The sequence below is a fragment of the Nanorana parkeri genome, unplaced genomic scaffold (genome assembly GCF_000935625.1).
Source record: "Nanorana parkeri isolate BGI_ZX_2015 unplaced genomic scaffold, ASM93562v1 scaffold174, whole genome shotgun sequence".
In the NCBI taxonomy this organism is placed as follows: domain Eukaryota; kingdom Metazoa; phylum Chordata; class Amphibia; order Anura; family Dicroglossidae; genus Nanorana; species Nanorana parkeri.
The window spans coordinates 2,546,258-2,569,641 of NW_017306442.1; the positions used below are offsets into that span (position 1 = coordinate 2,546,258).

At 41.6% G+C, this 23,384-nt stretch overlaps 1 protein-coding gene across 1 annotated transcript in view; it reads left to right on the forward strand.

Annotated features, from left to right (window-relative positions):
• The first annotated feature begins 1,036 nt into the window (after positions 1-1,036).
• Positions 1,037-23,384, forward strand: part of MTUS1 (microtubule associated tumor suppressor 1) — an 87,898-nt gene continuing 65,550 nt past the window's right edge. The window contains exon 1 of the mRNA XM_018554822.1: positions 1,037-1,919. Within this exon, the coding sequence (XP_018410324.1) occupies positions 1,799-1,919 (121 nt within the window). The 5' untranslated portion in view covers positions 1,037-1,798. The remainder of the gene's footprint in view (positions 1,920-23,384) is intronic.

Here is a 23,384-nt window from a genome sequence, read left to right on the forward strand (position 1 = left end):
TTCCCTCTCTTTAGCCCAATTTATTCATTAGCAGATCTTTCACAATAATGAATAATAGGTTAATTCTCTGTTTGAATATTCCCTTTTTTTTATAATTCCTTCCTTGATTTTTGTTCTTCCACTTGCATAGAGGTGGACAATAGATTTGTATTGGCTAGTCACAATTTTCATTGGAGGATTTTGGACTTGAGCAGAAAAGAAATGTCTGGGCTACTGGAAGATAGAAGAGTTTGTCATCTGTGCTACAAATTTGTTGTGTTCCAGTTGAATGCCAGGCCAGCAACTGCATATTTGGTGGAAATACATTTATAAAAACAGTTTCACATACCAAAGGGTTTCTTTTCTGTGCAGCTAGTCTTGTAATCCAGGCACCCCTGCCAACCAGCACTGCCAGGTTCTCCACTGCAGTAGTACAGGTTAATCAAGAACACCAACATCCCCCCTTCCTTGTGGTGGTTGGACAATAAAGCATCTGGAGCACAGTGATGAATCGTATTGCTTGGTTCTCACATCAGTGTGTTTTATTTGCATATGTGTGCTGCAGCAAAGCCTGATTGGTTCCAGAAGCAGGACATCTTTCTTCTAGTCTGTGCTCTGATATGCAAGATGTCATTTTCATTTAGGAGTGATATGTGAAAATGCAGTTTTTAATACAGAACCACTGTCTTTGTTTTAATGCGGTTTAGCTTTAAAATGCTGATTTTAATAGTGGTCATGGGTAATATCCGCTCATAACAAGCTGCCTTCAAATCTTCACTATGAAAAATGTCTATAGTATACAGAGACAGAAAAGCGCTTGGCACCATAAAGTCAGCACACATTACAGTTAATGCTGTCAAATGTATTTTTCAATCAGTCTGAGATGTCACTTGGAAACCATTCACCAGAGATGTTGCATTATGCCCTGCCAGCCACCAATATCATTTTTCTATACATATAGACTGAAGAATCCCCATTGTGTCCATTTTGTTTTGACTGTTCTCTTCCCCCATGATCATGCATATGTACGAAGGGGACAATCCTTGGGGACCGCTGCAACCATTTTGTTTTTGGATTCCTCCCTATTCTGCTCCCAGGAATAAAATTAAGGCAGCCTGCGGGATTACTGGAGTCATTGTCACCATAGCTGTCTGGAGGTAGCAGCCATTGGATGCTGATCACCACCTCCCACCTTTTTTCTCCTTTTAATCACTTGACTGAACACCTCCGAGTCGTGATGAGACTGTGCTTAGCAGAACTGGCATTTTCTTCTTCGCCTGCCTGTGGCTGCTGTTAAGCACTGAGCACTTGTTTCCTTAGTGCCATTGTCTTGGTGCAGCATCCTTTCCATCTTGGTACGGCTATCCCCCTAGGATTAATGTCACTGCACAGGAACCAGTCTCTGTGTGCGAGTGTGGCTTTTTAATCCTGCCTGAACCGTGCATTGCTGACAGCAAAAAAGGGTTAAACAGGCTGCATAATAGATTATTATGCATGGACATGGTGTGATGTAATTCAGCGGCTGCCTGTCTTCACAGGCTCTGGGAGGAGGGCTCATTCTAAGGGCACGCTTTGTTTCTGCAACATCTGGTTGGGGGAGTGCTGCCGGACAGATTTGCATAGTGGATTTCTGCTTTCTTGGATGGGTGATGTGTGTGCCTGGCAGTCAGGGTGATGGAATGAACTGGCTTTTTCAATTGCTTTTTTCTGCCTTCCTTCTGCTTGGCTCAGGATCATTGGTGGCAGAGAGCTAAAAATATAGCGTGGCAGTACATGGAGGCAGTTTCTTGCTGGATTTCCCTCCACTTCCTCTGAAGAAATGTTATGGACTCCCACATTTTCCTTATCCAATATGCGTGTTCGGCTGACTGCGTGCGGGCTGCTCCGAAACCTGCGCCTGCCTTCTGGCTACCGGAAAAGCACGATTATATTCCACACAGGTTGGTGCTAGCTGCAGGTTTTGCGCTGCTGTGTGTGCCACTAATAGCTGGGGACATCTTGTTTACTGCTACAGCTGATAGCTGAGACACTAGTTTACATTGTATTAACATTTTTATTTCATATATTTTTGATTGTATATTTTTTCTCTTTGTTTTTGTGTTATGCATGGCGTTATTTTTTTCTTTTTCATTCATGTCCCCTTGGTTGAATTTTTTTATTTTTCCACAGAGAGCATGTACAGTAGAACCTTTGACATGTAGTAAAATGAACCTGACATGTATTCTGGGATTATGTATGGCGAGATGGTCAATGCAAACATAAAAATTTGATACGCTCCGTAACCTGATCTAGTTTACAGTTGCAGAACGGACTTGTTCGATGGTATATTTTCATATCGTTCAGTAGATTTGTCATACCGTGATTGCTTTGTAATGACATTGGTTATTTTTAGCACATGCCACAAGGAAATCTGATAGTCTGTTAATTTGATGCATAAAGAGGCAAGGAATCATTATTGATCGTAAAAGAGCCATGTTTAATGGATCTCCGGTGCAATTCTTAGGATTTAAGAAACTGGTTATTGTTAATATTTAGTACAGGCGGCTCAGTGTGGCTGCTGGGTTTAATGGAGGACTTATTTATCTCGCCTCCATCCTCCTCCATGCAGCATTTCACCCTTGCACATCTCAGCTTTAAATTGCTCCTCAGGTTTCCAGATCTGTGTAGAATTGTCACAGATCTTTCTGGGTTTCCTAGGCGACTATAAAATATCAGCTGGAAAGGTATATGTGGGTCTAAATGGCACACAGCCTTTAATTCTTTTTTTTTTCTTAGTGCTGTTGGCTGCCACTTTGTGTCTGCGGCACAATATCATAACGGTTATAATGCTAGATGAGTATCTTATAAGGCAGTAAAAGAGAGTATCTTATAAGGCAGTAAAAGAGAGAACAATTTTTGGTTACCTATCACAACAAATGCATTTTTTTGTTGAGTACTAGAGGCGTTGTAATGGGTTACTATGACTTTCTCTGCTTTAAACCTTATATGCATTCAGTACATGGGTGAATAACGGTCAGTTTGAGATTGGTTTAAATTATGTATACGTACATCCCATCGCTAGAAACTCGTATAAGCTTTATCATGTTGGTGTCATTTTGCATTCTTTTTGAATTTGTAGCTTACATTGAATTAAAATACCTGGCGATCCTGCTATGAAGGTCTTAGTTCAAACACTTCCTGTGTTAGGGTGACAACACTGACCCTGTCTTCCAGCTATTCTCTTGTGTTGTCAACCTGGTAGACTAGCTTCTGACTACAAGCAGTCATGTTGACTGCACAGACATGGTCCTCTGTCGCCATATGGAAATGTATTCTAAGAAAGGCTGTGCTGCCACTGCTAGAGCACATGTATGTAGGCAGAAAGTGGCTGCATAGAGGTTACAGGTAATCGGCAGCATTTGAAGAAAGGTGGACAGTATTTTGTTGTAAATGAACGTTGTTCAGTTAGGGTATTTATCATCTTTAACAAGTAAATGTGATGGTTTAGGCAAGGCATCTGCCTTATGCAATTTTCGCCAGTATATTATATCATGACTAGTCATCTTGGATTAGCATTAGAGCAAACATCTGCCAGAAAAATCCTGATGTACATAAATATTATAGGCTACATGGTGTATCTGAGGAAACGGTGGGTTTTCAGTAGAGGTACCCTTGCGTCTGCATGGCTCGTGTTCTGTAACTGAACTGGGTTTTTAGCAGTGAGTTGCCATTTTCCAGGCTACTGATATTAATCTCCGAGAGGAACAATTTATTATGTGAAATGCTGTTACTGCTGCTGGTAGCCCACGTAGAATACAGGGATTAGGAAGACTTTCACACGGTGCTGGTGACTTCTCCTGCAGAAGGTTATTAGACGAGTCACAAGCTGCACCTCAATAATGAGGTCATAATTGGCTGATCAACTCCTCCCCACCTAATTATACTGTTTTGAGGGAAGAACTATTTTTACATTGTACACCCAGACTAAAATGAAGAGGTTTGTGCAGTTTCAGTTAAAGTGGTTATATTTTTTATTGTTGGTAATTGAGATACTGGAAGATAGTCGGGGCAGCAGTTTTAGCCACTGCTTAAGATGACGCCTAAGGTACCTTTTTAGAATTTCCTCAGACTTCTGGTCAGTTGTACATCAAGGTGCATCCTGCTGAATTTGCCTTCATGTCAAATGCCAGTAGTATGTCAACCCAAATAGGCATGAGCTGCTGTACTAGTAAAATCAGTCTAACACAGCGGAGAGAAACTGCCGCAGACTTGTGCCAGGCTTAGAAATGATTGGGCACTTGTGTGCGTGCTGAGTAAGCTGACGTGATGCGTAGTTCTTTATGTATGGCTGACCTTGTATGCACTATGCAATTAATGCAATTGTCTGATTAAAAAACAACCATTTAAAATCTAATCATTCCCGAATGAACCACAAAAAGCCCTTACATAATGGCGCTGTGACGCTGGTCACACCTGGGCATTTTGATGCTCAAAGCTAAGTGAGACACTACTCTCAACACAAGAAATCCCATTAATTTCTATGGCCCCCACAACCTGTAAAACACAACACTGAAAAAGGTACATGATTTCTTTCTGGCAGATTACAGCACGTTTGGCGTCAGACTTCAATGGAAGCGCATGAAAACGCGCAACTCAAGCATTTAGCACATTTCTATTTGCGTTTGTGCACACATTTGCTCATGCACCGCAATGCATTTGGTAGGCAGTAACCAAGCACAGTGAATGCTTTGTAACCTCTAAAACTGGAAAGGTTTATAAAAATATTTATATCAATCTTAATTCTCTACTTTTCAGATATGATACCATACAAAGTGTAGTTGCTTTACACACCACAGCCATGGCTCTCACACGAGCATACTTACCAAAGCTGTTCTGATTTTGGCTTTGTTCAGTTTGACAGGTGCAGCGTTTCTTCCACTATGGGGTATATGCAGTTAGGAAAGCCAGAGACTCTTCAAGTTAGAGTGTGTATGATCTTGCAAGGCTGGTCCTGCTATCGGCATGTGTTGACATGGTCTGACATTCCTTTAAGTGTTTTCTGCTCTGCCTTAACGTATAGTAAATGCCTGGTAAATAGGCGTTTAAGCGGTTCAGCAAAAACTACGGAGACTATTTTTTCCCCACCACTACAAAGTGGCACAGCTGTATTACTAATCTGTTTAAAGGCCTTGTCACACAAGTCCACTCGAAGAGTACGTTTTTTTTGTTTACCTGGAGTTTTTCTTTATATTGGCCTATAGAGTCGCCAATTGTAGTTATCCAATGCCACTCCTGACCATCATGGCACATCATTGAAGTGTAAGTGCATAGAAATGTAGTGTGGTCAGTTGGCAGCTACAGATGAATGCTACAAAGCTGTAGCATCTACAGGGTCCAGTGAATGTAGAAAAGAACTGAAGTCTCAATATTTTATTGCTGGTGATTAATTTCCTGAATCAAATCCTGGATAAAAGTGTCATGATTTTCTATAGTCCTGTGGAAAGATATGAACAATCACCCAGGTAGCTCCAGCTTAGTAAGGGTCTAGTCACATTAGGGCTTTGTACCTTGGTGTGGCATCATTTATGTTAACTTCCTAAAATTGATTCAGCCTGTAATCATGTGGAAGGATTCCTGAAGCAGACCCTTTTTAAAATGCTTTTTTTTGGCACTTGCGCAGGAACAGAGTCTCGTGGGGATGTGTGACTCAAATTAGACTGAACACATAGCTGTAGTATGACTTAAACAATAAGTCAGGAAGACTGGGTCTCTGTGGTCATATACAGACAGGAAGCATGTATTTATAACAGAACAAATAGATGTCCAAAAACAATAAGACCATTTTCTATTATGCTCTCCTTGCTAACAAATAGTTCATTTTTAAATATGTTCCTCAATAGCCACAACAGATATAAATCCTCCTTTTGTCCACCAAAATGCCTTTGCAAACCCAGTTACTATGTTAAAGTATTGGTGACCTCATAGCTTGTGCAGAGCTGTGGGATTGGCCCAGCAGATCCACCAAAAACAGGCTTCTTTCAGCAAGATACAGGAGGGAGGCGGATATAGGACCATTCACCCTGCACAGGGAGGGAGAGCAGCAGTGACTGGTCTTTATTACAGGAAGCTCCTGCACACAGGCAAGGTTGACACTGGATTACTGCATAGATCTGGAAGAAATACACAAAACACTCTCAGATTTCAGTAAAAACACCCCTTGTTTAGACAATATTTGCTCATCTGTAAAGCTTTAATTTTCTGTCTCATGTAATTTTAGGCCGGTGTTATAGAACAGTTTGTTGTATTCACATTTACTTTTTAATGCGTTCTGCCCTTGCCAAGTATAAGCTTATTAAATTTTCCCTTATATTTTCATCACAATTTGCATAGTTTTACCTGCTGTTACGAATCAATCACTATACCCGGACAGTGCTTTCATGGAGAGAACGATTCCTAACCACATGCAAGCATCATATGATTACATGCGATTTGCCATCCTTCTGCCGCTGTCATATGTGGCCGCTGTCACTCAATCCTTAACTTGACAGCTTCTACTTGCAAATGGCAAATTTGGGATTCCTGCTGCAGGAAATCGCAAGTTCCTGACGCAGGAATCCCTAAACGCACCTTCATTGTAGGTGTGAATGAGGGCTAAAAATTGTCATTTGTTGATAGTCACTCACTTTTTGTAATCCGTTTGTGCATGAAGAGTTTGTCCTAGAAAGTCATGTTATCCAGCAGCAGTGTTTTGGGGTTTGTAGCCAGCATTAGATGCACAGGACTATCTTGGAAAAGTAGTTCCTGATGTGAAAGGGTTGGGTTTTTCCCCTGAAATTTCATTGATGGTTTAAGGTGACTGCTTTATATACAACAATGAATTTATGTGTAGTTATGTTGTCATGAACATGACTGTGGAATCCGTAGTATTATGTGTTTACATTGAGTTTCATTTAGTCATAACAATTTACAATATGAAATCCTTCCTTGCTAGAAGAAACTAACGGGGAAATACAAAGTAATTACTATTAATAGGAAATACAGGACATGTTTAGATTGGCTACAATGTATATAGCACTGCGCTGTGTACACTGTGATACTGTGTAGGTGCACATGTCTGCCCCTGGAGGAAAAAGATTCCTGTACTGTGCAATGGCGTCTTCTTGTGCTGGATCGGAACCTCAGATTAGACAGGTAAAGCTATCTTGGCAGGTACCTCTTAAAGAAAAACTCTGGGCAAAACTTTTATTAACCCTTGCAGTGGAGCTACCCCTGCACTACAAGGGTAAACTGCTTGTTTTGTCTATATATTTAAAAAAAATATAGACTCACCCGAACCATTTGTAGTGATGATGGGAGAGTAGTCTTCTCCAGCACATCCCAATGATTCTCAATGGGGTTAAGGTTTGGACTCTGGTGGTCAATCCATGTGTGAAAATTGTCATTCTCCCTGAACCACACTTTCACAATTCAAGCCTATTATAGCCTGGCGTTGTCATCTTGGATTATGCCCGTGCCATCAGGGAGGAAAACAAATTGATGGAAAAACCTGGCCATTTAGTATATCCAGGTAGGCAGCTGACTTCATTTTTGGGGGGCATAACATACAAAACACATTAATCACTGCAGTAATCATGCAATGTAAGGCTGTTACCTATTTGCTTAGCTTAATCTAGGAGGTGTAGCCCTGGTGGTGTAGCTGCCGCGCAAGGGCTATTACTAAGAATGGTTATGTGATGTGCACTGCAAAAACTGACAAGCAGTGTTCTTAAGAGTGTGACAAGCATGTTTTGTGAAAGTGATGCTCCTACTTATTGCTGCCAGGCAGAGCTTGTACGGAGGTACAGAGTTTCAGTTAGGAGAGATGGGGAAGAACGGCTGGACTTCAAACTGCTTTAATTCACCTCATACGGTGTCCAGCTATCCTCGCTCTAGGTAGCGCTACCTCCATACAAGCTCTGCTTTGGAGAGAATGTGCAGAAGCCTGAGCTTTGGTGTACTTATCCTTTAACCCCTTCGTGACTGACGACGTACAGTGTACGAATTTCTGTTGGACAAAAGTTTACACTGTTATTGTTACTGTATATTCAGGAGAGGAAAGTCCAGTATGGCCTGCCCTCTCCAATATGTAGATATCATATCCCAGCCTTACTTCCTGTGCAACATGTATTTTATGTGAAAAATGGCAATGATTATTTATAGTTTAGTCAACATGAAGATACATCAGTAGTGAAATGTACGTACTGTACACTGGGTGTTTTTTATGTTTAATCAGGTCTTCCTGTTTTAAAAACCTTCCCCTTTCTTGCCCCATCCATAAGCCTTTGTGCTCAGCTGCTTGCGCTATAGACCTCTGCCCTTCTAATACACCAGTACAATTGAACACCTGCATTCAATATCTATATGTAGAGGGGCTCTGTAGCCATTCACAATGTAAACTGCCATTAGACATCTTTCTGCAAATACTAGTTGCCTGACTGTCATGCTGAATCAGTTATTTCAATGCTTTGAGCCATTGGCCTGGAAGCATCAGGAAATGAAGTGATATCTGAACTCCTGACCTTTCTTGATTGATCCAGGATAGAAGCTAAGAAATGATGAAACCCATTGCTTTAGCATGACAGCCAGATATTATTCATGTTCAGCAGTGACAATATTCATGTTCAACATAGGTTTCCTTCAAAGTCCATCCAAACTCAAATGGTATAAGGAACATCTAGGAAAAGTTATACTTAAGCAGTACCCTGAATATTTATGTTTTTTGTCTGGAATGCCTCCCTTTAAAATAGCATTGTATTTCTTGTGCCTACTGCCTCCTGGCTGTATATCTGCAGTGTGAGAGTATGTGCCTGTAACTGCTAGTCTCTGGAGATTTGGTGATGCCACTATTGTGCTATTTGCAGTTCATGATACAAATAGGCTTTGCATCACTCACAAAGCCACATTGTGGCTCGTCACTTACCGCCAGACTCTCCTTTTCCTTCAATGCATTTCTCTCCAACTGGGTCTTTATCATGATTAAGACCATGCTGGGCAGAAATGTGCTGAAGGAAAAGGAGGAGTCTGCCAATGAGCAATGTGTCACAATCTGGCCTTGTGAGCTTGTTGGATATTGATGATAAAAAAAGGAAAACCTTAGTGCAGTCTGTCTGTATGTGGATACTGCAGGGAGGAATGGATTCCAGTAGATATGCCCCCATGGCTGGTGGGTGACCTGTAAGATCGCCTGCAGCGGCAGTAATATCTTTTATGTAGGGTTACTCACCGCTTTTGCTGGAGAGGAAGCTGCAGTACAAGGATCGTAAAAGATGTGGATCCGCGCTTTATGGATAGCCCTGATTTAATATCCTGATACCAAAGCAGCTGCGCTCTCAACCCTGGGGTCCAAATAGATAAAGTGTGTAAAAAAGTAAGTTTAGTAAGTAAGTACAAGGATCGCCCTGCTTCTGCTTCATTTATTCTGTGGGCCTGCACTTTCTGAACCTCTCCTGCTGATGATTATTATTTAATCAGTCATAAAACCTCTAGTTAACAGGGGTGCAAAGGATGGTAGTAGAAGAAGGCATGGTAAGAAAATAATAGGCCAATGATCAGCTGCAGGGAGCCTATATTGGTGACTAGTCCTTTGCCATCTGAGTGCCCATTTTTGGCCAGCTACCACAGCTCAGGTCCTTGTCTTTCATGTTTCATGCTTTGTAGTGCTTTCTCCATCTGTAGGTGACTGCCTGGTATACCTATGCCTGAAAAGACCATACAGCAGTGCTTGAGAATTTAGTGACCACACAGCTGCTTCTGTTATTGATTACATATGAAATGTGTCTGTCCATACAACCAATACACCCAATAACCTGAACTGTCAAATCTGGTTGGTATGGATGTATCACATTTTTTTTGTTATCCTTTGGCATTGCACACTACCTATATTGCACTGGGAGTTTTAGACATTGGGGTTTTACTAAAGAAGTGCAGGCTGTTCGCTTAGTTAAGTGTATGTTGGTGAATATGGTAAACCAATGCTCACTTTGGATATTCAGCCATCGGTGAGGGAAATTGAAAACAAAAGGATTTTTACTGTAAGCTTTTTCACAAACCTTTACTTTGCTATGTCCGCTACTGCGTAAGTAAATCAGCCCCCGTTATCTTGTCACTTTATGCGGAATAAGGCTTCAATCACACATGCCACTATTTGTCCTCTATATGCAGAGAAAAATCTTGTCAGGCTAAATGCTTTATTATGCTTCTTGATGGTTTAAATCAGTGGTTCTCAACCCGTGTAACCTCAGGACCCACATTTGTCCTCGGTGTAAGAATGGACAGTGCTAGGGGGAGGCTGAGGAGCCTCTCTCCTAGAAAAGTGGAAAGCATGCAGCAACCCACTGAATATGGTATCGCGACCCACTTTTGGTTCATGACCCACTAGTTGAGAACCAAGGGTTTCAATGATACGTGTTAACGTGCGTTTACATACATATGCGTTTAGTTGCATCTGGTACCAAATCCTAGCATCAAAATGCATTAACATGCATTTTGATGTGTTTAGAAGTTCAGCTTGATTCCCAGATGCACCTGGATTTATATTTTATGAAAACACAGATATACTGACTAACAGATAAAAGCATTTAGACGCGAGGTGTGAATACACACATTGGAATTCATTAGATGCATATATATATGCATTTACAAAAGATTAGTAAATGCATATAAAAGCATCAAATTGCACCCAGTGTGAATGCAGCCCTAGGCCCATGTTTGTGTGCAGCAAGTGTGGTGCATGTCATAGTGACTGTGTCACATCGCACACCTATAGAGGCATCCTCCTGCCAGCAGGTTCCAAAGTTAGCTCAGAAACTGGATACTCTTGGAAGGTGCCAGTGCCCCTGACATGTTTAATCTGGGACTAGATGACCTAATTATGTACTTCAGGCCGGGCTTTCATTTACTGTGAACTCTGTCGGGAAAGGTTAGCAGATCCACCGAGGAAATATGTTTAGTTTTTAAATACGTTTGCTGGTTTTCAGTTCTAAATCCCAGAATCCTGCATGACATTGACTACAGGGAATAGGTAAAAGGTATCTAAAGCAAAAACATTTTTTTTTTTAGTTTTTGTTAGAATAGGTATTCAATTATTTTTTTATTTTATTATTGGGGGGGGGGTTGATGGTGGTTGCCATTAATTTATTTGGGACAGGAAATGAAGGTAATTCTCCCAAATGGGACACACACAGAAAGCAAGTGGAAATTTCTAGAATGGGAATAATCCCCTCTTCGTCCCCATTAATACCAGTGCGTCGCAGGTACACACACTGCAGTGACGTTCGTTTGCCCATGTGTCCCTGTTGATTTCAGTGGGTTCCTGGATACACTCTATGCAGAAAAATAGTGCATGTTTGCGACATGTTCTCCATTTTTCCCCCCATGCTTCCGTGCATGCTAACTCACACAAACGTGTGGGAAAACAGTGTTTGCTCAGCCATGTGTGGGGTGCCATTAGCTAGCAAGCGCGTTCCTCATTTGTGCATGTTTATTGAACACATGTTAAAGCGCACAAGTTTGACACATTCATGATACGCTACAGTGTAAATGGGGATTTGGACAATTGTCACCAAAGCAATTAGTTTGCTTTATATGCACTTTAAGATCCATCTGTGAACAGCTAATGCTTTCCAGGATAGATCTATCCAGGATAGATTACTACTGCCCCAGTAGGCAGGGTGTCTGCTATAGTTCACTTTAGGCTAAGTTTGTAATTTACCAGTACAGCCATAGTCATTAGGCTTTTCAGTGTTTACAGTGAGACCTCAGTGTATGGATGTACACATGGGCCCGGATTCCCCACAAGGCCACCGAGGCCAGGCCTCGGGGCAGCAGGGCACAGAGCGGCGGCAGCGGTGTGGAATCCCACGACGCTCGGAACATAAAGTTCCGGGCGGTAAGTTGCCTTCTACATTTAGTCCTGCTTTGGTAAGGCAGGACTAAATGTAGTGTGGGGAAGCCACTTGTTCGTTTACAAGTGACCGCGGAAATGTTTTCTTAATAAAAATGAAAACAATAATAAGAAATAATTAAATGAAATAAAAAGGTGATTAAAAAGTAAATAAGAAAAATATGTATTAAAAAAGATGATTATAAAAAATAAACAATATTATAAATAATATAAAAAAATAAACGATAAGCTAAAAATGTTAAACAGTAAACATAAAAATAAAAAAGTGATAAAGAAAAATAAAATAAAGAAACCATAATAATTTTTTTTAAAAACTAACCCTGCCGCCTCTGCCATCCGGTTGCTATTCTCCGTTGATGGGGGGGATAAAATATATGCAGGCTTCAGTACTCTAGGTGTTAGACAAAAACCTTTTTTAGCACCATAGACAAAAATGAGCAGTTAACCCTTGCAGGACGGGGGTATCCCCACTGCAATGGTTAATGTTTTTCCTGGAGTTCTTTACCTTTGCAAAAAAAAAAAAATCTTTTCCTCTAAATCAAAATTGGGGATAAGAATCTGCTGATGTCATTTCTGTGGCCTGCCCTACACCCAAGCAGTTTTTACAGGACATGGCATATGTGCTTTCAGATATCCATTGGCTAGGCCCAGTCATGAGCAATAGTGTGCCCAAAGCCTTCAATTTTTTTTAATCAACTTTGCTTGCCTAGAGTGTGCCAGTGCTTAAACCATGACTGGTTTGAATTGCTGTACAAAAGGTGCCCAGCACACTTCCAAGCTAGCCACCTAAGAAAATAAAAACTGCCCAAACTAGTTTGAGCAATATAATTGTTAGTTTTTGTCTCATGACACCTTGATTAGATGAGATACACAACAGAATTGGAGGGGGCTAAGCCCTATCCAATTCTGTTTTGTGTATGCAAACTAGTTTTAGGTTAAAGACAGGTTTTTGCTGCATGCATTTCTGAATACAAGTTTGTCACAATATTGTTTTAAGGCACCTCTGAAAAGCATGGTACCCAACTGAGACCTGTATAGCAATGCAGGCTTTCCTGAGGCAGCCCCTTTTCCCCTTATGGGACTGAAGAATGCTACATTCACACTTGGGCGGTCCGTGACTGTGCAGCAATTTGTGCACGAAACGGCGCGGATTGCCGTGCGGTCACTGAATCATGCATCACTGCTAATCGCAATAGTGGGGCCATTCTTTTCTAATGGCACGCCCAGTCGCGCCGGGCAAATAGCTTTTCCCGCCATGGTTCCATCTGTTCAATCGTGCACGATCATGGCTGAAAAACGTGCGTCGCGGAAAAAGGTACATGTAACAAGGTAAAAGCAAACACTGTGTGCAACCGCACACAGACGTGTGGTCCTGAGACGCACGTCCTAGGATCGCACAAGTGCATGCTTGGCCTCCTATAGTTTTGGGTTTGTTTTTTTTTTTGTTTCATATCTGAACTCAGTGGTATTGTATCTTTTGGATCTATGCACACAGCTGCGTTGTACTCAGCAATCTTGCACTGCGTAAAATCAAAGCAGAAAATTGAGTCTGTGGTCGGTATATCTGCATAATTTACACATGTAAACGTTTAAAATACATGTACATGTTGGGACCAGAAACTTTGATGCAGTAGTGTTGCATTAAGTGTATTTGCATCCATATGCAGCAAATAACTGTTTTTTAAACGCAGTAGTTAAAAACAGCTCAGTTTCTTTTATTTTTGCTGGCTATCGTGAAAGACTGCTGGGGACCTTTGGTAATTTGCATTCCACCTTTTTTGCTAGTTTGAGTGGCTGCCATTTTTGCTTTTTAGGTTTGATTTTCAGTCTTTGTCCCCACTGTTGAGATTCTATATTTGTATAGAAAATTAGAAGTTTAAAGCGGTCACTAGAGCAGGTGTTATGGGCACAGTGGAGTGAAGACTTCCTTCATTTTACAGATTTCTTCTATGTTCTAAGGATAAGAAATGAACAAAGACTTAAGCTGCCAATACCCAGGAATCGAACCAGTATTGTAATGGTGAATGGCCCTGCCAGCTCGACAAAAGTAGGTTACTTAAATGATTTTTGTCAAAGGAGCTGGGGCGAAAATTGTCAGAACAGTGATTGCCTGCAGCCAGTGTTTGGCTGACAGCGGAGAGCGCCATCTGTCAGAATGCAATAGCTAGGGGGAGGAGGATTCGTTCATCCATCCCATGGTGTGGATGGCGGAATCTGTTCGATTTAATTCGTTCAGCCCACAGGATAAATTAACAATATATATAATTGCTGTATGTGTGTAATGTGTATGTGGGGTACAAAATGTCTTCATCTATCATAAGGAAACCCACATCTGTTTTTGACCTTTCCAAACACACAATGGAGGCACCTCTTCCTACTACCTTTTTTTAAAAATTGCTTGAACTCCACTTGCAGGTATACTTAGGCACAGGCAATACACATTTTTCTGTGTATTGCTGGGCAACAAATCTAATACAGGGAGGCTTCTGTGCTTGGTCCTTAGAGCTTGGTGGCAAAAGACATCACTGGTCATTTTATCCATCAGCAGCAGAAATAACTCTGGATTCTTAGTCAATGCATGACTTAGAACTTTATACCGTGTCATGCTGCGAGATGATTAAACAGCATTAAGGGTGGGGATAACAATAGCAGATGGGTCCCTGACTCCCTGCCATTACATTCAAATTGGGTTCTTTACAACTTAAAGGCTACTAAACCCAAGAACAAAAATCTAATACATTGCAGCGTACCTGTACTGATATTTGCATTTTTATGTGTGACTAAGAACATTTTCAGCAAATCCAGAGAATACCTGTTGATCTTGCAGGAAATGCAGTGTCCTTGTCACTTCCTGTGAGTTGAACCTAAAACAATCTTCGTATCCTTTTGTAAACTACTAATCTGTCGTAATGGAGATGAAGAAGGGAAAACCTGTTTAAAGTCCAGCCTCAAACATAGTGAAGGTGTGTGTAGCCACCTAGGGGACAAAGTGTGTTGTTTGCAGGATTACCAGGTGAAAAAAGCCTGATAAAAGAAAACTAATGCAACCACAACCTCTAAACTAGTGGATTGCATTCTATTGCATTTTTGTTTTTGGGCTTTGATACACTTTAGGACTCCGTTCACGTCTAGGTGTTTTGTAGCTGACAAGACGAAGTACTTCAACGCTCAGAGGATTTCCATGGTTTTCAATGGCCCCTGTTCATTTCTGAGCATTGTCACCTGTAGCCAAACCTGCAAAAAGGCATCATGGCACACTCACAAAACCAGCATGTAAAACAACATGTCTCACCACTAAGGATAATGACAGAGGTTTGGATACACGTCTTCAGCCGAGGATGTGTAAGCCGCACTGCCGCGCCAAGGCACCTCTTATGGTGCCATGATGCCTTTTTGCTGTTTTACTGTTCAAAGCCCATTTCGTGTGCACCTTACTGTATAACTGGTAACAAATTGAGTGCGTTTGTCGTTTGTTTTGCTTGACTGTAGCCAAACCTGTCGCTGCAAAAAGTCTGAGGTACTTTTTGGCAGAATTCATCACTTTTGGCCCATCAACTTAATTGGTAATGCCTGTAAACATGCAACAGTCAGTTAAAATGTTTTTTCTGTATTTGTGTGTTTTATGCAAAAAAATGGTCCTGTGATCTGCATTGTGTGGACTGTAGAAGTCAGCCAATTGCGGAAAATGGATTTAGTTCAAATGGTAGGTCAGGAGGGGGGATTAAATTGAAGCGTACCCGAAAGAGATTTGTAATTCACAGATTCCAGGCTTCCTGGAGCATTTCTTAAACAGCATAAACTTTACTAATAGAGTTGCCAATCCTAAGGAAGTATTGAATTAATATTACCTTAAAAACTGTATATGGAAATACGGTGCGTGGTACTTTATCCGGTTGGTAACGGAATATACATAATTTATATAGACATTCCTAATCGAAAGCGGGGTATATGGATTTTCCTTAGCAGAACCGCCTCTTGAATCTTTTCCCTTTTAGAGAAGGAAGGAAACCTCTGCTCCTGAAACATTATCCGCCTCTAAAATGACTCATATCAATTGCAGTGTACATTTGTTATTTGCGATCAATTGTTGTAGGCCACCGCCTGGTGGATATATGAGCCAGTCCAGCGGAACAGACTGGCGTTAGCCAAGGTTTTGGCTATAAAGTAGAGAAAAAGGAGCGGAGGGTTATGTTGGGGGAGAACTGTTGTACAGTCTGAGTGAAGGAGGGACAGTCATAAAAAGGATAGGAGGGGGAAGGAGAAAATGGGGGGGAAGTGGGGAGTAGTGATGCCTGGGAGGATTATGTGGCGTGGGCCATGCATTATCGAGAAGTTGGGTTTCAAGTCACATATCCAGCAGAGTTCTATCAAATGTTCAGTGGAAAGAAATTGTCAACCCAGGGTTCCCATACTTTGTGGAATTTGGAGAGGTTGCCGAGTAATTTGGCAGTCAGCTTCTCGTTAATCATAGACCAGTGGATTCTGTTTTTAACAGCTGAGATACTCAGGGTGTTTGAGACTCACTTGTTCTTTTGGTTCCATGTACATACACCATATGTGAACATTTGGCAGCATAGTTCAGATCTGCAGTGTTCAGTAATTCATGCCAAATAACATACCTAATGATTTGCCAGGAAAACTAGATTTTTAAGGCCCGCTTCACACCTGGACGTTTTGTAGCGCGTTCCTACGCTCTGCAAAACGCTCAAACACCGAAATCCCATTATTTCCTATGCTTATGGTTCACACCTGGGCGTATTACAGGCCGTATGAACGCGCTACAAAACGTCCTACGCCCAAAGAAGGACAGGAGCTTCTTTGGGGCGTTTTTGTTGCACGTTTCCATTGGGATACAGCCAAGTAGCCCTCGGAAACGCGCACTTGTCGCGAATCGCGGTAAAAACGCGCGACAAACGCGCATATTCAATATGCCTAGGTGTGAACACAGCCTAAAGGCCACAATACAGTGGTTCATCAAAATACTGGGCTTGGTCAGCAATTCAAGGGCTTCTACTTGGAGTACATTGAGTCTTAGATGTTGGATAATAAAAAAAGAAAATAATATACCAACCATATTTACTTACATAGTCGGCTCTGCCTACTACTCTCCAGTTCTAGCCAGTAGTTCTGCTTTATTCCCTCAATACAAATCTGTAGATCTGCTGACCCACTGAAATGTCACAATCCCTATGTGACTGGTGCCTTCACCTAATGGCTCCAAGTCCCCGCTCACACTGAGGTGTTTTTAGTAGTTGAAAATGCTCTTCAAGAAATCCCATGATTTTCAATTGCCCTTCTTCACACATGAGCAGCAAAACACCGAATGCAGAAAAAAAGTACATGAACTTTTTTTGGCAGTTTGCAGCTTTTGTCCCCATAGGCTTCAATGGAAACACCAAAAGATGCACGACACAAGCATTTTCTGCGTTTTAAGGCGTTTTTGAGAGAAATTGCGGTCAGTGGACAATCTGCTAGATAAAAACAGCATCTTTATCTGCGCATGTGCAACGCGTGTAAAGAATGTTAGACAAAAATGCGGACTGATGTGCACAAAAACAATGACACCTAGCTGTGAATGGGGACCTAAGCAGAGAGGCTTTGAGTTGTTACAGTATTTACTTTATTGTATTTTCTCTGCATTCTCTAAGAATTGTCTCAATGGAAATATTCCATACGTTCCCTTTTAAAGTGGACTTGGGAGGGAGTTTGGGCATTTATATATGGAAACTTAGATTGGCATAGGCTCGTGGGGAGAAGTTGGGAGGACTCTTCATTGTTGCTTAGTACATGGGAAGGCGATAATGTAGGCTATACACGGTACAAATTTCATCAGGTTCATTAAGAACGGGTCAAAATTGACACAGCTTAGCTGATCAGAGGAGCAGGTTGGAAAATCTTCAGCCGAAGAGAGCTTCCATTCAATCAGCTGCAAGCTCCGTTCTGGTATGCCGACAGTAGCCAACAATGCAGAACAGCAGGAGATTCCTCCATTCACGCTCGTAGACATTGATGGAGGAATCTTGAATTTTCTTCAGCCCGCAGGTTGAACGAAGAAAATTATAGCAGTGTATACCCAGCTTAATAAGAGCTGTCCAATTAATAACCCCCTCCCCCAGTAGCCGTCGGCCTCTGGTGTCTTAACATAGACAAGAGATCCACAAAGTAAACCTGCCATGAGAGAAATACGACGGCTACCTTTGCTGAAAAAGCTGGCACTCATGCTTTTACTCTGGCTTCATATACGTTCCTTGCCACTGATCGGAACAATTGTGCAGATGGAAAGTCTCAAGTCCTTGTTGATAAAGCCTCTTATTGAAGCAACAGGGTCAGCATGATGGTCCGCAAGGGAAAATCATTTTGTCCGGACAAGTTTCCTTTATGATGAAACCTCAGACTAAATGTTTCTCAATTTTCTATCCCAGTGACTTCCAAGATGGGCAGTGAGACTAAAAATTCTGCAAGTAAGCAGGCAACAATAAAAAGTCTGCTTTTTACTTCCTATATAAACCTTTTTAAAAATAAGTTGGCCACTTATAGAACTTGACCCATATTTAGTACTGGCAGTCCCTTGGTTACGAACAAGATCGGGATAGGTATATTTTTTAAGTATAACTCCAGCCAAAAAATGTTTTTAGCTTTGGATAGCAAAGGAAAGGGTTTACCCCCCTTGTAAAGTTTGTTTTGCTGTGTGTGCCCCTGTTCAGAGGATTTCACCTCACTTTCTGTCCCTGGAACAATTGGATTTTGAAAATTTTGGGTTGTCGTGGAAACAAAGATTGGTGATAAAACTTCAGTAGAGACACCTTTTTCCCATGATCACTCTTACAGGAGTGAATTTCCCTTCCTGTGGTAGATTTCCTCTCCCTTCCTGTTGTCTCAATGACAGAAAGTGAGATTACATCTTTCTAATGAGGATACAGACAGCAGTAAAAGCCTCACAGTGACCCAAAAGAAGAGGCGGGCACCCCTAATTTGCACGCCTACAAGAGTCAACTTCCTGTAATGTACATACAGTACTATAAACCAGACCCAAACGCTGGCACTCCTCGGCATGAGCGCGGTAGCATTACTACTACCCCTGCTGTACAGATATAACCTCAGTTTGTAAGTAGGAGACGGACGTTTGTAACCCGGGGACTGCCTGCATATATGTGAGCAAGGCTCGGCAGCGGGGCGGCAGGGTTGTTTTTTTTTCTACATTTAACCCTGATGTGGGCAGGCAGGATAAATGTAGAGCAGGACAGCTGCTTTTTTGTTTTCAAGTGATCTCGGCGTCTGTTCTCTGCTCTGCTCCGTGTATACAGTGAGAAGGGAGAGCTGCACCCGCAGCCCTTTACCTCTCAACTGTCACATGAGTCTCAGCACAGTGTTATCCTGTATTGGAAGTGACGGGTTCTAGAAAGAGAACCAGTCACCTCCAAATGCTATCACACGGGTCTGTTAGCGCCTGTGTGATGGCATTAAAGTTAAGTAAAAGAAAAACTTTTTTGATAAAATAAGTTAAAAATAATTACATTTAAAAAATAAAAAGATAATTAAAAAGTAAAAAAAATAAGAAAACTATTAAAAAAAAATTAATAAATTTTAAAAAGTGATGAAATTAAAACTAACCCTGCCGCCCCCGCCGTCTGGTTGCCTTTCTCCATTGGGTTGCAGGGATTGCATTAAGCAACCTGGCCTTGGGGCAGCAGAGAGTAATCTGGCCCTGCCTACTGCACATGCACACAGGAGTTAGATTCTCGACAGCATCAGCCCATCTTAGAGATGCGTGAATGGGCTCAGTGTACATTGCATGGCACATTGCAAGAGACTGCATGTCTTTTCTGCCAAAAATCCTTACCTCCCAGCATTTTTTTTTTTTTTTTTACTTTGGCTTTAAGATTAATCTCAGCCAGTCCCCTGCCTGAAGAGTGTGGATGGAGGAACCTCCTCTGATGGCTATTGTAGTCTGACAGCCAGCAGCCACGGCTGAACACTTGACTTCAGATTGGTAGCAGTCACTATTCGACAGTTTTTTACCCAGCTCCTTCATCAAAAGTCCATGAAAAACTGAGTGGTGAATCCATATCCAATATCCAATCATGTGAAAAGCAAATGCTTGTGTACTTATTTCATCTGTATATGATTAGATATGTGAAGTGAAGAGTTAATTTATTGTGGAAGATTCTGGACTCCTAGTAAATCGGCCCACATATCTCAGCTCTGTAAAGTGGTAAAATGTTAATGGGCCAGAAAAATTCTGAGAGGTTGGATTGTGTTCACATTTTCATCGCCCTTGATGTCTATAGTCATCCTAAAGGAAACCTGTAATAAGTATGGAAGCTGTCATTGCTGACCTCTTGTGCTAGTTTCTTGGCTTTCGCACCTGAATTTAGTGTTTTTAGGGCTCATTCACACCAGTTGTGGTGGTTGGCATTTTTCTGCACTGGATCAACATGTTCCCGCAAGACAGCACAGAAAGCAATAGTTTTCGAGTGTTGTCAGCTCTCTGAATTTCTGGCAGATCAGCAGGCATTTTATAATACTTGAAGAGATTTTAGAGACAAAAAAAATCTGTGTATTGCATAGATGGCAGCTTCCATCTGAGGCTTTTAATACAAGTGTTTTTGCTTTTTCTTATTCCGTTTAAAAGTGGAAGCTGGCTCCCGTCTACATTGGCTTTATTTAAATGGGGAAAAGTACTAGAAGATCTCCCTGTATGCCTGTTGGGTATTAGCTGTTAATGTGTCCTCCATGTTCATTGATATTATTGGGAACTTATGTGCATGTTTTTTTAAGGATGGGTGTTGTGTATGAATGTGGTGCACGCATTGGGTTTTACTCTCTCTGCACCTGGTCTTTTCCATTTCATTGTTAATTCCTTTCAAGCTGACCTTCAGACCAGTTCTTTGCACTTTTTTTCTGTTTATAGTGCATGCTATAACAAGGCTGCCCCCTAGTGGTACTTGGTGGAATGCCACAATGAGAATTTCGAGCTTTGATGTCATAGTAATTGCATCCTGTTAATTAAAAGTAGAATCTTTCCATTCGAGTTCTGGAAATCTGCAGAAGGTTTTTGCTTTATTTTTAATTCGTATTCCTGGTAATGGTGGTGGTAAGATCTTAAGTTATGCTATAATATTGTTTTAAGCCATGCATCACGCTGTACAATAAGATTGCACTGGCAAGAAGAATGCAGTGGAGTCATAACCACAGTCCTTGGGAGACGCGGCATTCTGGGAATATTGTGAGATTCTATTAACATGCAAGATTTTTTCCTCATCCTGCTAATGATTCACACTGAAACTACCTCATCTACTTATGTTGCAATTAGCTGGATAGAATAATAGAATCTGCCAGTGCAGGAGCTAACTAGCCCCCCCCCCCTCCCCCCCAACAGCAAATGTTGGGGCCCGGCTCTTTAGTTGTAATTATTTCTCTAGGCTTTACTCTGTTCCTGGGCACTATAGCCATTGTGTGGCCTGCTACTGCCATTTTAACACTCTTCAACCTTCAAATTTGGTTATTAAGAGCAAGTTGCTATCATTCTTACAGAAAGAATAAAGCACTTTCATTTTTTTTTTTTTTTTTTTTATGTTGAACCATTTGCTTAAATATGTCAATTCCCCATAGTGGCGTTGTTTTTGTGTTTGATATGCATGATTGTCTGTAGCTAAAGCTGTTAAATACAGTTGCAATTTCTTTGCCAGGTGAAACCTTTCTTATAAGATTTTTAATTCTGTGCAGTCAGTCTTGCAGTTTAGACAAATATAGTCCAATCTATCCAGCACCGAACCTTGAACACCTCTGATGGGGCGTACATGGTTACTGGTGATAGCAAATTATAGCTCTTACATTAGAAAGGGCCAGCACCCCATAATGAGCCTCAGTTGTTTGAGGACTCAACACAACAAGTGACAAAGAAAGTGCTGAAAACATGTTCCTTCACCAGTCCTTAATGGCCTCACAGGACCCCTTCCTCAAGGTGACCAACATCAACCTTTTCTATGTTGAGTTGTGATTTAGACACTTCTGCCAGATCTCTTATTTTTCCAGTGTAGTTAAACAATACAAAATGGTCACTGACGCACCCCAGCTTGCGGAATGGATAGACATTGAAGAAACAACTAATCGCTCTGCTTTCTCCTCCGCTCAGCATGTTTACTGTCTGCTCATGTGCAGTCCAATAAAGCCTGATTGGCATTTGATGCTAACCCTTTATCTCTCAGCTTCAGTGCACAAAATAGACCCATTTCTGAAAAGAATGTTAGTTGATGGCAATTGTGCTGACCCACTGGCTTCAGAACGTTGTGTTATTGGTCCAGAACAGGTATGCAGGTCATGAACATACATTCTACTTTCATGTCTCTAAACATTGAAGTAGAGAGCTTGACTGCCAGTCGGTGTACATTTTAAGCCTGCATTCAAACGTGAGCGTTTTGCTACATGTATCCCGAAGCGAGACGGTGCACAGCATGAAGGACCCCATTATGTTCCATGGTGCCCATCGCTCCTGAGCATTGTAGCACGCAAAAGTACATGAGCTCCTTTTTGAGCAGGATCACACATTTTTGGCCCCTTAGACTTCAATGGGAGCTCTTCAAAAACTCGCATAGCGTCCAATTTTCAGGTGTTTTTGCACAGAACAGTCTCTTCCTAGTAACTAGCTTAAACATTTCTGAGAGTTTGATGGATATCCAAACCCTAGTCATACTTGGTGAGACATCTTCCGGTATATGGAGACTCAGGGTGGGCCATTGTTCTGTATGAGGAGTTTCAGTAGATCCATTTGATGAAGATTTGTAACATGTTTGACTGATTAGTAGATTAGCCAGCGCTTAGGAATCTTGAAAGCATTACACAGAAATCTGAAATGTCTTGGTGTGGAATATCTTGGGATGAGTTAAGCCTGACAGATGTATTCTTCCAATACTGGAATGTTTTGCTTTATGACTTTCCTTCCATATTCCTCATTCGGCTTTGTGGAATGTGACTGTATGCTGTGAAGTTGGGACTGAGGGACCTTGGTGCTGGTTCTGTCTTATGTTTTCTGCCTGCTTGAGGTGTCCAAGCTGCGCATAGATGGGTAGGGTAAGCTGGCACTGTTGATTGACATCTCATGTACTGAGCACCTATAATAACCAGTTCATCAACCGCTGTACTAAACTGGTTCCAAAATCGCTGTGTCTGCAGTCTTCACATCACTTCTGCTGTTAATGTATGTGGGATTTTACAGATTTAAAGGGGTAGGCAACCTCAGCACTCGGGCTATAGGGGAGTTACAAATCCCATCATGCCACTGCTTACATAGGTTGCAGAAAGACACAACTCTAGAGTTCTACCTGTGCTTCTGGGAGTCATGCATGTGGCTGCCACAGTCTTGCAATTCCCTGTGGGACCTGTAGTTCCAGAACAGCTGGAGTGCCAATGGAGCCTACCCCTGCATTATAGGCTAATCAGTGTGGAAGGGACTACACCCCCCCCCCCCCCCCCCCCCCCGGCGCCC